General features: G+C 44.2%; 1 protein-coding gene across 1 annotated transcript in view; it reads left to right on the forward strand.

The window, feature by feature from the left end:
* Positions 1-11441, forward strand: part of CACNB2 (calcium voltage-gated channel auxiliary subunit beta 2) — a 402030-nt gene extending 390589 nt beyond the window's left edge. The window contains exons 13-16 of the mRNA XM_075553410.1: positions 6083-6234; positions 6662-6757; positions 9122-9307; positions 10435-11441. Coding sequence (XP_075409525.1) covers positions 6083-6234; positions 6662-6757; positions 9122-9307; positions 10435-10920 — 920 coding nt within the window. The 3' untranslated portion in view covers positions 10921-11441. The remainder of the gene's footprint in view (positions 1-6082; positions 6235-6661; positions 6758-9121; positions 9308-10434) is intronic.
* The last annotated feature ends 3842 nt before the right edge of the window (positions 11442-15283 follow it).

The raw sequence follows: 15283 nt of genomic DNA on the forward strand, positions 1-15283 counted from the left end.
GTTTGGGAGGCTGGTTTTTAACATAGCCCTTTTCGTTTAGCCAAAAAATGATGATGAATTATAGGAAAAAATAAGATAAATAATATTATGTCATAATGATTATGCTGCTTCATAAGTTCAATTTTGTGTCCCAGCTAACAGCCCTCCATTGACCACACTTCAGTAGCATAGATTTAGAAATGTATTGGGGGTGGGGGACGGTGGTGCTTTATTTCTCTTGCAGTAAGTTATTTCATGTCTTTATCGTTCCTTTCTATGTTGTTCGTGATGCGTACAGGAATTGTTACCAGAAGCTCATTTCATAGACTAAGCTTACTCATGGAAGTGGTTTAGACTAATCAATTGAATCAATAGCGTACCAGATTTGTTTAGATTGCTTAAGGCTGCTTTTAACTGCTGACTACACATAGTATTTTTAAGTGATTCTCCCAAGCCATATATATTATTATCTATTGGATACTATCATGTGAAAGTTTGAGAATAAAAAAAGATAAATGAGGGGAAGTCCCTGTTCTGAAGGAACACACTGTAGCCATGAAATAAATACCTTACCAGCCCGTTCAAGCATAGGGTCATGAGCAATGTGATTGTGAACTAGTTGCCAAAGAGACCATACCAGGTGGGGAGCTAATGCTGTGGGTCTTCATGAAAGCCTTCTTTCATTAAGCAGCGAGGCTGAGTGATGCCCAATAGGATTTAGTCAAGACAAAAGGGAAGAGATGATAAGCAACTGCAAGAAAGAAGTAGCTTTTGAAAAAACATAGACGTTTCACTTTGAAATGCATGGCTTAAAAAAACAAAATGGAGATAGAAGATGACCCTTCCCCCCCCCCCCCCCCCCCCCCGCCCCGGTAGGCAGGGCAAGGAGTTTGGTGCTTCTTCTTTAAGGCATTTGGGAACTGTGTAGAGATTTTTAAGTCGTGCGAATACAGAAATAAAAGGCACAACGTCCCCTTTCTCTTCGAGCTTTTGCTTCATGGGGAAGAAACATTCTCTGTAGGATTTTAAGCCAGGTCTAGAATCTAACAACATGTTGTTCACAAGTCACCTCAAAATGAGTCACAAAACGAAGTAACAGGAAAATCTCCACTCACATATGGGGAGTTTGTTAGCAAATGTCAAAATCCAAATGTCACAGATGTTGAAATTAGCTGATGAGGTCCTTAATTTAAGGCTATTAAAAATGATGAGTCCGAGTGATCCCGTGTATGTGGGTCATAAAGAGAAGGAACCTCCAGGTGGCGCACCTGGTGGACGCGGCTGCTCACCGAGAGACTAGAGACTGGAGTCCAGCCAAGGGTGCTTTGCAACTTTTTGCCTGTTGGTTTACTTTGGACAATTCAACCATACAAAACCCTCCCTACTCTGACACACATGGGTTCCCCACAGCAAGTAATTCAGGGAAAGTCAGAGGAAATGCGAAGAAGAAAGAAGGAAGAAGCATATCTTAAAACTGAAAGTTTGGGGGACCAGGTATCAGGCATCAAAAAACAAAAATATCATTGTGTGCTCACCTCCCTGATATGATCACTGAAGACAAATGGGTGCATAAACAAATGTGGTGAAAAAAGCTGATGGTGCCCAGCTGTCAAAAGATATAGCATCTATGGTCTTAAAGACTTGAAAATAAACAAGTAGCCATCTATCTCAGAAGCAACGAAGCCCACATGGAAGAAGGACACCAGCCTGTGTGACTACGAGGTTTTGATTTCAGGCATCAAAGAACAAAAAATCATAAAATTGTAAATGAGGGTGAGTGCAGAGTGCAGACCCAAAGCCCATCTGTAGGCAACTGGATACCCCTTTACAGAAGGGTCACAGGGAGGAGAGGAGCCAATCAGGATGTAGGGTAGCAAAGATGAAACGTACAACTTTCCTCTAGCTCTTAAATGCTTCCTCCCCCCATTATCATGATCCCAATTCTACCTTACAAATCTGGCTAGACCAGAAGATGTACACTAGTACAGATAGGAACTGGAAACACATGGAATCCAGAACAGATGATCCCTTCAGGACCAGTGGTGAGAATGGCAATACCGGAAGGCTGGAGGGAAGGTGGGGTAGAAAGGAGGAACTGATTATAAGGATCTACATATAACCTCCTCCCTGGGGGGATGGACAACAGAAAATTGGGTGATGGGAGATGTTGGACAGTGTAACATATGACAAGATAATAGTTTATAAATTATCAAGGGCTCATGGAGGGGGGGAGTGGGGAGGGAAGAGGAAAAATGAGCTGATCACCAAGGGCTCAAGTAGAAACCAAATGTTTTGAGAATGATGATGACAACAAATGTACAAATTTGCTTGACACATAGATGGATGGATGGATGGATTGTGATAAGAGTTGTACGAGCCCCAATAAAATGATTTTAAAAAATAAAAACTGAAAGTTTTCATGAAAAACTAGTGCCAGTGGTTGATGCACTGAGCAGCAGAGTGGCGACAACAGAAGGACAGGAACACAACGTTAAAGATAGAACAATGGAAACAATTCAATTTAAACAACTGGTAGCAAAAGCCGCGTGAGGAAAAATACCAAGAGAGGACCTCAGGCATATATGGGACTAGCAATACCACAACGTTCATCCATGTGTGCCGTTGAAGTACCAGAGAGCTAGACAAAGAGTGGGGACCAATCATTTATTTGAAAAAAAATCATAGCTGAAAACATGGCAAGTGTGGGCAAGAGATAAAACCCCACAGATTCAAGAAGCTGTGTGATCCTCAAATATAATAAGCCCACGGAATTCCTTGCCTGGCCACTTGGCAATCAAACCCCTAGGAATGTGTGGCCGTTCCTCAGTGTTAGCCAGTTGGTTGTGACACCGGATGGTCCTGTGTGTGGCAGAGGAGCACTGCTCCATTGTCAGGGCCATGCTCTGCTTTGGGGGCCTCTCTAGGATGTGCCAGCTACCAACCTCTCAGCTTGTGATAAGCACCTGTCCATTTGTACACCCAGGATGCCTACTGAAATGGAGACAAGGAAAAGAGATTACTAGGGGAAAATTTTTTCTATTAATTAATTCAACCAATATGTAATACACTTTGACCATTTTTTTTAGGATCAACTGGTTTATTTATTTATTTATTTTTGATTGGAACTTTTTTTATAGTCTTTTTGGGAGAGAAAAAAAATTTTAAAGCCATTGGGGAGGGAAAAAAATCCTACCTTTATAGAAAAACAGATCAAGTGAAAAGAAGAAATGTCTGATGTCGATAATCATGTCTTAAGAAACTAGAAGAACAAAGTAAACTAAAAACAGTCAGAAGTAAAGAAAGAAAAATGGACATCAATAAAATTGAAAGCAAAAAAATTAGTAGAGGAAAAAAAATCCAAGGAAATCCAAAGAGGATTCTCTGAAGAGATGAACAAATTTGATAAACTTTCAGCTAGCTGTTCTGAGAAAATGAACACAAATGACCAGTGTCATGAATAAAAGAGTAAAATAACAGACTCCATGGACATACGAATAGTGCAAATCTACTCAGATAAAATGAACAATTTCGATGAAATGGAGAGATTTCTTGGAAACTCTTTTTTTAAAAAAATGATGTTATTGGGGGCTCATACAACTCTTATCACAGTCCATACATCTATCCATTGTGTTGAGCACATATGTACGTTTGTTGCCATCTTTCTCAAAACATTTGCTTTCTACTTAAGCCCTTGGTATAAGCTCATTTTACCCTCCCTCCACTCCCTCATGAACCCTTGATAATTTATAAATTATTATTCTGTCATATCTTACACTGTCTGACGTCTCCCTTCCCCCACTTTTCTGTTGTCTATCCCCCAGGAAGGAGGTCATATGTAGATCCTTGTAATCAGTTCTCCACCCTCTTGGAAACTCTTAAGGACTCAGTCACTCAAGATGAAATAGGTTAATTTAATGATCTGATTTTTGCTTTTTAAAAAATGAATTATTCGTTTAAAAACTTTCTAAAAAAGACCTGTCCAAGCCCAGTTGTTTACACTGACAAACACATCAGACTTTTAAAGAATAGATTCCATTTCCACAAAACCTATGCTTGGAAACAGAAAACGCTTCTCAGCCTATTGCATGAGGGAAATCTAACAAGCACAGATCAAGAAAATAACAGCCTAACAGCTCTCGTGAATATACGTCACGAATCTATTTTATGAATATACGTCATGAATATACATCATGAATATATGTCATGAATATGTCATGAATATACATTAAGAATATATGTTATGAATATACGTCATGAATGTACGTCATGAATATACAAGCCTATGTTGAACAGTCCTGCCATGGAGGTTCCAGTTCACACAGGCATAGGTTTATTCTAAACAAGGTGTGTTTAAATCTATTTCTTTGATCAATGCATGCTTGTAGATCAGTTCTCTCAATAATATACTCATCTAAGTTCTGATAGCAGGGACCCTGGTGGTGTAGGGGGTACACTTGGGGCAAATAATGGAAAGATCAGCAGTTTGAAACCAGCAGCTGCTCTGTTGCAGAAAGAAGGTGCTTTCCATTCCCATGTGCGATGACAGCCTCAGCACGCACAGGGGCAGTTCTGCCCTGTCCTAGAGGGCTGCTAGGAGTAAGCGTCAACACAATGACAATGAGTTTGGTTTTATTTATTTTATTTGGAATTCTTCTTAGGGTGCCTTTATAAACAAACAAACCAAAAGTCCAACCAAAAGAGGGGCTTCTGAGGGGTTTAGCTGGCTCAGTTCAATTCAAAGCAGAGATGTCAGAAGGTTATAGCAACAGATTTTGGGGGGCATTCCAAAGGGATAGCTTGATAAATTGTCTCAAAGGACCCAGGACAATCACATAGACTCGGTATGAAGAAGTTTGAAGAAACCTGAAAATAGCGGTAGTGAAAAAAGGCCAGGAAAGTTGTACCATGGATTTTTTTCTGTTTCTCATCTCTGCAATGTGTGCTTGCTCTTTTTACAAGAGTCAGCAAGGCTGTCCTATGAAAATGTTGTTGGCATGCCTTATCCTGTCCACACTACCCTTCTGAAAGGAGGGGTGTTACTTTGAGGACTAAGGTGCATCTGACCCAAGCCACGCTACTGTCCACTGCCTCATTTGCATGTGAAAGTTGGACATTGAGAACGAAAGTCAGAAGGAATGATGCGGTGCTGGGAAAGAGTATTGAATATACTATGGGCTCCTCAGCTGAGAAACCCATCTGTCTTGGAAGAAGTCTGGCCCGAGTGCTCCTTTGAGGAAAGGACAGCAGGACTTCATGGTGCATACTCTGGACACGTCAGGAGAGACCAGTGTCTGGTCCAGGACATCATGCTGGGTGAGGTAGAGGGGCAGAGAAAAGAGGAAGGCCCTCAAGGCGATGGGTTGACACTGTGGCTACAACAGTGGACTCAGGCATAGGGACAATTGTGAGGATGGCACAGGACCATGCAGTGTTTTGTTCTGTTGTGCCTAGGATCGCGATGAAGTCTCACCATCCTCGGCTCTGAGGAAGATTCTGACTGTCATTCCCCCAAGACAGGTGCACTTGTTCTTTGGACCACCCACGTTACTTTCACTTTCCTTCGCCAGGCCATCATCCGTTCTTCACTGCCCGGCATTCACAGATGCACGAGGCCCTGGACAATCCCATCTCGTGCTGGATTTTAACTTATTCCTAGCAGATGTAGCCTCGTCATCTTTAAATAACAGACTAGTGTGTGACGCACAGATCAGCAGAGACAGGGAAAAGAAAGCTGGGCACGGTTGGCAAGAAACGAATAAATGAAAGATCGCTGACATTCACATCATCTAACATCTCAATGGGAAAAGCTCATAAAATTGTATGGCACCAAATATAAGTCAGTAGAGAGCCACGAATGTTGACTTTTATGGAGCTATCCTAGAAACAAAATTCATAGCAGAGAGTAATTCCCCAGGTGCTGAAGGCGTTGTCGAGAAATAGCTCTTTCCAAAGGGCACCTTTGATCTACTCTCTAGTCTGTAAGCATCCACATAATGGTTGACCTACCTTTATCCGCTGGTTGTGGAAATCGCGTACAATGCCCTTTATCTAAATTAGGGCTAAACATCCGATGAGAAATTGAACTCTATTTTAACTCTTACAGCCGAGGTGCAGAGTGAAATCGAAAGGATTTTTGAGCTTGCAAGAACATTACAACTGGTCGTCCTTGATGCCGACACTATTAATCATCCAGCTCAACTTAGTAAAACTTCCTTGGCCCCTATTACAGTATATGTGAAGATTTCTTCTCCCAAGGTAAGTAGAGTTGGTGTCTTTGCTCTGTAATCAAACTTTAGTAATGTACTGTACATACTTGAGTATAAGCCAAGTTTTCCAGCACATTTTTAATGCAGTTTGGGTGGTAAAATTAGGTGCCTCGGCTGATAGTTGGGTTGGCTTATACTTGAGTATGTATGGGAAATCGTAACTTTGTCTAGGTGTAGAAGGGTCTTGTGACCAAAACTTTGAGAAAAGACATGAGGAAAAGCCCCGTGCCAGCTCCTTTGGTAGAGCCTGTAGCTGAGATTAATGTTCATCTTGAAGGTACACTCATCTCTGATCGCTCGGTTAATTGGAAGCTGTCTGTGCTGTTTGTACAAAGGACCCAGGGAAGGAGAGGATCACGGATCTTGGCGCTTTCCTGAGTACAGATCTCGTTGTTAAAAACTCTTATCTTTCACAGGTTTTACAAAGGTTAATAAAATCTCGAGGGAAATCTCAAGCGAAGCACCTCAATGTCCAGATGGTGGCGGCGGATAAACTGGCTCAGTGTCCTCCAGTAAGTGACCACTGCCTATTACTCTAATCCAGGTGAAGAGATCAGGCCTGGACTTGTTTATATATATATCTCACACACACACACACACACACACACACACTCACACACACATCAGTGCCTCACACATCTGTCACGAAAAAAATCCTGACCAATTAACAGTGTTATCATGAACTCCCCCTAACACGAACTGTTCTACCTGCCCCCATGATCACATGTGTGTCAAGCACATGAGCAGTCCGGCTTGATATGCAAACAGCTAGCACTACTCGACTACATGAACTGAGAGGTTGAAAGTTCACACCCACAAGAGGCAGCTCAGAAGAAAGGTCTGGCAGCCTGCTCCGCAAGGTCAGCCTTGCAAACCATCTGGAGGCAGTGCTCCTCTCCAGCTCAAGGGGTTACCATGAATCAGTGTTGACTCAGGGGCAACTATTTGGTTTGGGGTTATTATTTTAGTTATTATTTTATTTAGTTATTATTTTAGTGAATATCTTATGTGAAGTGGTTTAACAAATTTGTGAGATGGATCTATTTGAATGTGGTTTATTGTTCACATCCAGTCTTAGGGTGTGCATTACCTACTTTGAATTAAGTTACTGGTTTGAAGCTGTATAAAACCAAATGTCTAGACTTTGAATTCTTTATACATTCCTACATAGTCATAGAGATTTTGGATTGCTTATCATATGTTAATATTGATGGTACACACTTAAAAAGTTTTTGGGTGATTGAAGGAATCGGTTTAATGAATTGGGTTGTTAACCACAAGGTAAGCAGCTTGAAACACCCAGCCACTGTGCAGGGAAAAAGCGGCGGCTTTCTGCTCGCGTAAAGAGTTACAGTTTGGGAAATTCACCCTGTCCTATAGGGTAACTCTGGGTTGGAATTGACCCAGTGGCAGTGAGTTTGGGTTTGGGTTAGAAGGAACGATCGTGATGTTTGTACCAGGCTGAGTCATCAGTGATTTCGACCCCTTCCGCCCATTTTTATGCCTTCGTGTACGTCAAGGAGTCGAGTGGGACAGTAGGTTAAGGATGGAAGTACAAATCAACGAGCCATTCACGGGGGTACAGATGAGACTCCCACAGCGTCTGCTCCCTGTGAAGATGTACGATCTTGGAAGCCTTCAGAAAGAGTTCTGCTCTGTCATCTAGGGTCACTATGAGTCTGAATTGGCTCCATGACAGTCGGTAAATCTTGGTTCATTCAGTTCCACACTTACCTGTTTCCAGGTCCAGAACAGCCCTGATGGTGTAGTGGTTACAGTTCTGCTGTGATCTGCAAGATTGGCAGTTCGATACCACCTGCCAGCTGCTCCTCGGGAGAAAGGCGAGGCCTTTGTTCTCCCATAGAGAGTTCTAGTCTTGGAAACGCACCGGGGCTGTTCTAATCTGTCATACAGGGCACGATGCCATCGACTTGATGCCAGAGAGTGTGTTTTTTAGATTTTTGTTGTTGTTGTTTGGTCTAGAATAGCATCCCAGGGTGGTCCGCATTGTCAACATGCTTGGCTGCTAACCATAAGGTTGACAGTTCTGGTCCATCCTGAGGCTTCTCTTGGGAAAAGCCTGGTAGCTGCTTCCAGAAATTCAGCCATCGGCAACCTCTTCTACTCTGACATCAATGACGTCAGTGTGAGGTGGAGTCAGCTTATCAGCCATTGGTTATGGCCAGAAGAGGCTTCTTTCTCAACTTCTGCCTTTATACTTCTTTTCTTTTTACGTTTCTTTTCCACCATAATATCAACTCTTGTCATGGTTGACAGAAAGCCTTTCTGTAATATACCTGTCTCGCTACAAGCGGAGCTTCAAAAGGCTCATGGGAAGTGGGATTGACAGAGAGTGGAGCTTTTCCACGAGACTTTTGAGAGCCCCTCCTATGGCTATGCCTGCTTCCTGTATAGTCGTTTGTACTGGGTCAATCCTGAGTGGTCTCCATGGTGACTTGAGATGGGCACACACTTAGACACAAAGCTCACTGCCATCACGTTGATTCTGACCCATCGGGACCGTATGGGACAGAATAGAACGGACCTGCTTTGGTATTCGATGGCTACAAGTGTGTATGGAAGCAGACAGCCGCGTCTTCCCGCTGAGCGGTGAGGGGGTGCCAACGCCGATTGTGTGACGAGCAGCCAGGGGGCTCCTCAGCACCCACAGCCACGTAGGAGATCATTGCACCGGGAGAACGTCAGCCAGTGGAGGAGGAGGGGGGAGGAGCACCTGTCAGGTCAAATACGTCTCCGGAATCCCTCCTTCTCTGCCTCCCTCCCACCTTTGGGGGATTGGGGCAGCCAGGGAGAAACTCCGGCAGAACGGGGCTGCCATGATGTCCGTGTGATGTCTGCCATGGTTGCCTCTGCAGGAGTTGTTTGACGTCATCTTGGACGAGAACCAGCTAGAAGATGCCTGCGAGCACCTTGCCGACTATCTGGAGGCCTACTGGAAAGCCACCCACCCGCCCAGCTGCAGCCTCCCCAACCCTCTCCTGAGCCGGACATTAGCCACCTCCGCCTTGCCTGTCAGCCCCACCCTCGCCTCTAACTCACAGGTAAGCGGAAAGGAGGGTCATTTTCTCAGGCTGCCAGCAGTGATACCACTGGGACCGGAGCCCAGAGGTGAGGCTTCGCGGCTCCTCGTTCGCTCCACTCTGCCAGTTCCAGCCTGGTAGCTCAGCCCCACTTAGGACACCAAGCCATTCATACGGGACACCATTTGCCCTGAAACAAAGGTGGCATGGCACAAAGGGCAGGTGATCCAAATCAGAGGAAACAGGTACCTCGGGGCTGAACTAGAGTGTTGACACAAGGGGAGGAGTGTAGCCAGGGACGTCGAACAGCTGATCCACAAACTGGAACTGTCTCGGGGGGCTAATTCCCACGGTCCACTTTCACCTGAAACACAGTACTCTTTTGTTTTGTTTTTGAATTTTCAAGCCATTCCCCCAACATAAGCATACATTGTATGCTTGGAGGGAGTGCTAGCAACAGAATACACTGAACGTACACAGACTTCACAACTCACGCAGTGCTTTGTAAGACAGGCATAGGGCTGTAGCAGCGAAGACACAGGCAACAGCGGAGACGCCAGGACCCAAATGCCTAGGTGCCAAACCACCTCTGAGCACCGTCCTACCTGCTCAGCTGCCTCGGGAATCATACTGGCATTGATCTCAAGGGGCTGTTGTGTCATTTAAATATTGAGTATTTGTATCATCGTTATCCTTTGATTTCACCCAGCCACTCCCGAATCCCTATCTTCAGCCAAAGGCTTACTGGTTGTAAGTGGCCCCGTGTCCTCAAGCGGAGGGAAGGCCGGTAGGAGGTCCTCAGGGCCCCACGTGGCACCTGCACCAGAGAGCGTATGAAAGAAGACCCTCCCTCCACGAATTGAACAATGGCGGCAGTAAAGACAGCAGCATCACGGTCACTCTGTGTTCCCTTCTCAGCAGTTACAAGTTCATATCCCACCCCATGTAATGGGGCATACACTTCACACATGCCCCTGGGCAGCAAGTAGCTGCGCTAGATGACATTTCAGCTCAGAGGAATAATAGATGGGGGCTCTTCGTCCCCCGTGACTCCTCATCAAATAACTTGATGGCAAGGGGCTTTGTAGAGTCACCGTGAAATGGCTTTGGTTTTGGTTGACACCTTTGCCCTGTCCCTTCCCTGCTAGGGTTCTCAAGGTGACCCGAGGTCTGCGCCTGCCCGTTCCGCTTCCCAAGCTGAAGAAGAACCCTGCCTGGAACCAGTCAAGAGATCGCAGCATCGCTCATCCTCGTTGGCCCAACACCACAATCATCGCAGTGGGACCAGTCGAGGCCTCTCCAGGCAAGAGACGTTTGACTCGGAAACCCAGGAGAGTCGGGACTCTGCCTACGTGGAGCCGAAGGAAGATTATCCCCACGAACACGCGGACCACTATGCCCCACACCGGGAGCATAACCATCGGGACGAGCCTCACGGGAGCAGTGACCACAGACACAGGGAGTACCGGCACCGAGCCAGAGACACGGACCGTGAGCAGGACCACCACGAGGGCAACAAACAAAGAAGCCGCCACAAATCAAAGGACCGAGACTGTGACAAGGACGGAGAAGTCATATCCAAAAAGAGGAATGAGGCTGGGGAGTGGAGCAGGGAGGTTTACATCCGCCAGTGACTTTCGCCCTTCTGTGTGGTTTGGTTTTGCTTATTGAGGAAGGCTTGTCTAACAACACACACTCCACCCCTGGAAACAAAATCTTTGGGGGCCCACATTGCAATCACACGTGATCTGTATTGTATATTTTTTGTTGCTGTTGCTTAAAGAGCAATAGCATGGAATAGAGTATTAATATGCCCCCACCCCACCCCCTTCTTTTGAAAGGGCTCTGTGTCTTAACCTGGCACAACTGCAGTCCTTGCAGTTGTAGGTGGACTTTTGAAAATATGGTTTTTTTGGGGGGGTAGTGGCCTCTTGAACAAAATCGGTTGCCATCTGGGCGGCAGCGGTGTGTTCCAAAGTGTAGTTGATGTGCCCAGCAAGCCTGAACCCACACAGGTCCTAAGTGGAAGTCATTGCTCCGGAATTTAAATATGTAGGCCCCTGATTTGCATATCCATTCATTCATGGACCACTGTTTCTGGCTTGTACCTCTGGCTGACTAAATTTGGGGACAGATTCAGTCTTGCCTTACACAAAGGGGATCATAAAGTTAGAATCTATTTTCTATGTACTAGTACTGTGTACTGTATAGACAGTTTGTAAATGGTATTTCTGCAAACACCTTCTTATTATAATTATATATAATATATTATATATATATATCAGTTTGATCACACTATTTTAGAGTCTTCATGCCAAGTCAGCAGATTTGCTTTATGAATTACAAGGACTAGAAGTGTCCACATTCAGGAAATTTGTAATACCACTGTCTAGGCACTTTTTCTCATTGTAGTAGGAAGTCTGTACATCTTGTAAATATGTGTGATTGCTTGACTTGAAAAGGTTTGATTTCTGAATGTTCTGCCATCCTTGTAAATTCATCCTTATGACCATGAATTATGGTAAATATAACCAAACTCCAGCCATTATTCTAACCCATAGAGTTCACACGGATTGTGACAAACACATTCTGAGTAGCAAGTGTCTGTTATAGTCACGGCACTGGAGTTTCTGAGCCAGCGTTCTCTGTGCGCACGCACGCCTGTGTCTGTCTGGGTGAGTGCTGAGAATCTGAATGCTGAGAACAGGAAGAGACTGATGCTTCCGGTCTGTCCTGCTGGCTTGTTGTTTAATTGTCCTACATGTGGCTTTAATGATCCGTTGAGCAGTCAGGGACGGTGAGCAAGTTTGCTGCCAAAGGTCACTAGAAAGCATTCATCTGCTGGCGCCTTGTTTTCGCTCTCGAGAGTGGAAATAGCGGCACCTTTACTGTGAGTGTTTCACTGGAAATGTACAATCTCTGTTTGTTAGAGTACCCGTTTTAGGAAGAAAAGTTTACATAGCTTGTGGAATTTATTTCGTGGGAAAATAAATTTTTATAACTTCTCCCACTTTATTTTCAAACCTTGTCTACTGTTGCTGTTGTTTATTTCCCAGGTACCCATCGCCTCTTCCTGGCCCCCAGCCCCACCCGCTCCAATGTGTATCTCATGGTCTGTCAATTCCAGAGGTGCTTCTGCTCTCCCGTTGTCCTCGGGGCAAGACGAAGTGACTTGACATAAACACAAGATTAAGACTATTTCAGGGTTTCGAGCCAGTCCAGTCACGGTTCACACAGCACAATCAGTAAGACGTGGGTGTACCAGATGACAACGGAAACAGGGAAAAGTACAGGTTGAAACCCTGGAATGGGAGATTCAAAAGAGGAGGTGGGAGGTGAGCCCTTTCAGGAGCCAATTCAGGAGACTGTCTTACTGGCTGGAGCGTGGAGCGCGACATACATTCAGAACAACAGAGTCAGCTGGCGTGCTCGAGCTGGGTACCGTGGTTGGGCCTCTCGGGCAAGACACCTGGCTGCTACGCAGCCCTTGCACTGCCTGTGTTTTTACGAGGGAGGTTAAGTTTCTTACAGGACATTGGCCTGCCATTTCTCTCATGACTGTCATCCTTTCAGTATACCCATATTTTACAAATTCAGGCAGGTTCCCCTGTTGCTACAGTGGCCACGACTGACTGGGAAGAACAGTCCTTGAATATATATATACCTATATCACATACCTATTCTGAAGGGGAACTAAAAAAATACTATTTCCAATGCCCCAGTTATGCTGCTGTAAGAGCCTCAGAATGTTAGCAGTCATCTTAAGAAGGCTAACCGTTCTCGACGTCTTTAACTGTGCATGTTGTCCAGTGATAACTGGACAGGGAAAACGGTGTCAGGTATGCAAGTACCAAGTACTTGACATTTGGTCTGGGAAAATGCGTACTAGAGTGCCCAACTTCAGATCTGTACATGAACTTATTTAGCAAACTAATCGCGACGAATCTATTGTTTGTTTTGCTTCCTTGGTTAGTCAGAGCTTTGACAAACATTTTTGAGCCTGTTAAAATAAGTGTTTTTCCATTTTAACCCCAAACATTTTTGAGCCTTTTAAAAAGCAAAACTGTTTGTCCATTTTAACCCATTCCCTGAACCCCCAAAGCAGCTCAGAGTTTTTTGTTCTCTTTTGTTTGGGCTTAATGATTTGAGCATATAAGTGTTTCCTCAGCTAATATATGAATACTGCCCTCATAGTCATTTGCTCATTAACTATTATTTACATGAATTTTTATGGAACATATGTTCGTTTTTGCAACAACGTTCTCACGTAACTGGGAAACCATATACCCATTAAATTGGCTTTTATGAAATTCTGATTTCCAGAATTTCCAGTACAGTAAGATGCTGCTGTTACTAGCCCAGGTATTTACCTTGCTGCCGTCATTAATTCAAAGAGCTATGTGGACTCCATCCTTTGTGTGTGTGCCTGGATTCTTAAGAGTCCCATCCCACCTTATAGACCCTTTGGTCCTAGAGTCATCCTCAAAAAGTTACATCGCAGGATTTGACATAAAAGCACCTCCATGTGAAAACTGTATTGCACCCATAGGAGTAAACAGTGTACTAAACATGTCGATGAGGAATTAATTCCAAGGACAGTGGGGTATTTACTGACTTCCAGGAAATGTAACACCATAGCCTTTTCCACATAGCAAAGCTTAATCGTGATCGACTCGATTGTGAAATCATGACTTTTATACTCAACGTAGAAAACGCTGGAAATGTACTTACTAGTTCCATGGTTCTGATTTTGGGGTTTGTCCTCATTCCTCTGTTCCTGTTCTCCTTTTCTGCTGCTCCCCGAAGTCACTGTGGCCCCCAGGGTGTGGCCAAGAGGAGGGCATCTCAGCCATACTGTGCTTCGAGACAGGGCCACCCCCTCACACAGCCTCTCTGCGGTCCTGCTGGTCACCGTCGGCGGCACCGAGTTGTTCATTGAGCCTGCTTCTGACAGTGCGGATATGAAACAAACAAAGGGCCTGCTTTTGCAGTGCCTCTTGGTAGTAGTATCGATTGCCGTTGGAGGCAGGTTTCTGTTAACGTGGAGAATGTGAAATAATCAACACGTTTCACTGATGGAGCGTTGTCCTTAAGGCGAATACCAATCACTTGATTTTTTTAAAAGTAATTTTCCCTTTATGTATGTGTTTTTTAAACTTAAAAATAAAGAGCTGGTAACTCAGGGTACGTAAAAGGTTTTCCAGGATGGCAATGATAGCAGAGGTCAGCTTTCTCCCACCTTCATTCGGCCGGCACAGCCGGTCCTGACTTTGGAGTTGTATTCTTTGAGTTTTACGGGAAGGCCACCTTGATAGCAAGTTGAGTTCCTTGGCTCTTGGCTCAATTAGGCAACACTGCTAGTCTTAGATGCTCTCAGCTGAGTAAAACTTTGAGTCACATGGTTAAAGACAAGGTAATCAGACAGCAATGGGTCAGTAGTTTCACTTCTGCTAAATTTTAACTATTTGCACTGTACTTTGCTAATTAAAATGCCAGATGGGGTTTGGTAGTAAAATGCATTCACTTGAATTTAAGTGATTTTTCTGTTTCACAGAAATATCTATGTTAACACAAAGCATCTCTTAACTCTCTGAAAGTTCCCCTTTTCTTGTTTCTCTTTAATTGCTTGAATCCCTTCAGTAAGTATTTTATTGATTAATTTGCGTTATTTATCTTTTTTAAAGAAAGCCATTGAAAGTAGTCTAAAGAGGAACAATAAACAACAAACAGCCTTTTATTTGTCCTTTCTGTCTTCCACATGCAAGTGCCGCACGCTTGCTGTCGTGGTTCATATCTAAACATCTAAACACTTGCTGTCATGGTTGATATCTAGACACTTGCTGTCGTGGTTCATATCTAGATACTTGCTGTCGTGGTTCATATCTAGATACTTGCTGTCGTGGTTCATATCTAGATACTTGCTGTCGTGGTTCATATCTAGACACTTGCTGTCATGGTTGATATCTAGATACTTGCTGTCGTGGTTGATATCTAGAT

Source organism: Tenrec ecaudatus, chromosome 6, assembly GCF_050624435.1.
Source record: "Tenrec ecaudatus isolate mTenEca1 chromosome 6, mTenEca1.hap1, whole genome shotgun sequence".
NCBI classification, from domain to species: Eukaryota; Metazoa; Chordata; class Mammalia; order Afrosoricida; family Tenrecidae; genus Tenrec; species Tenrec ecaudatus.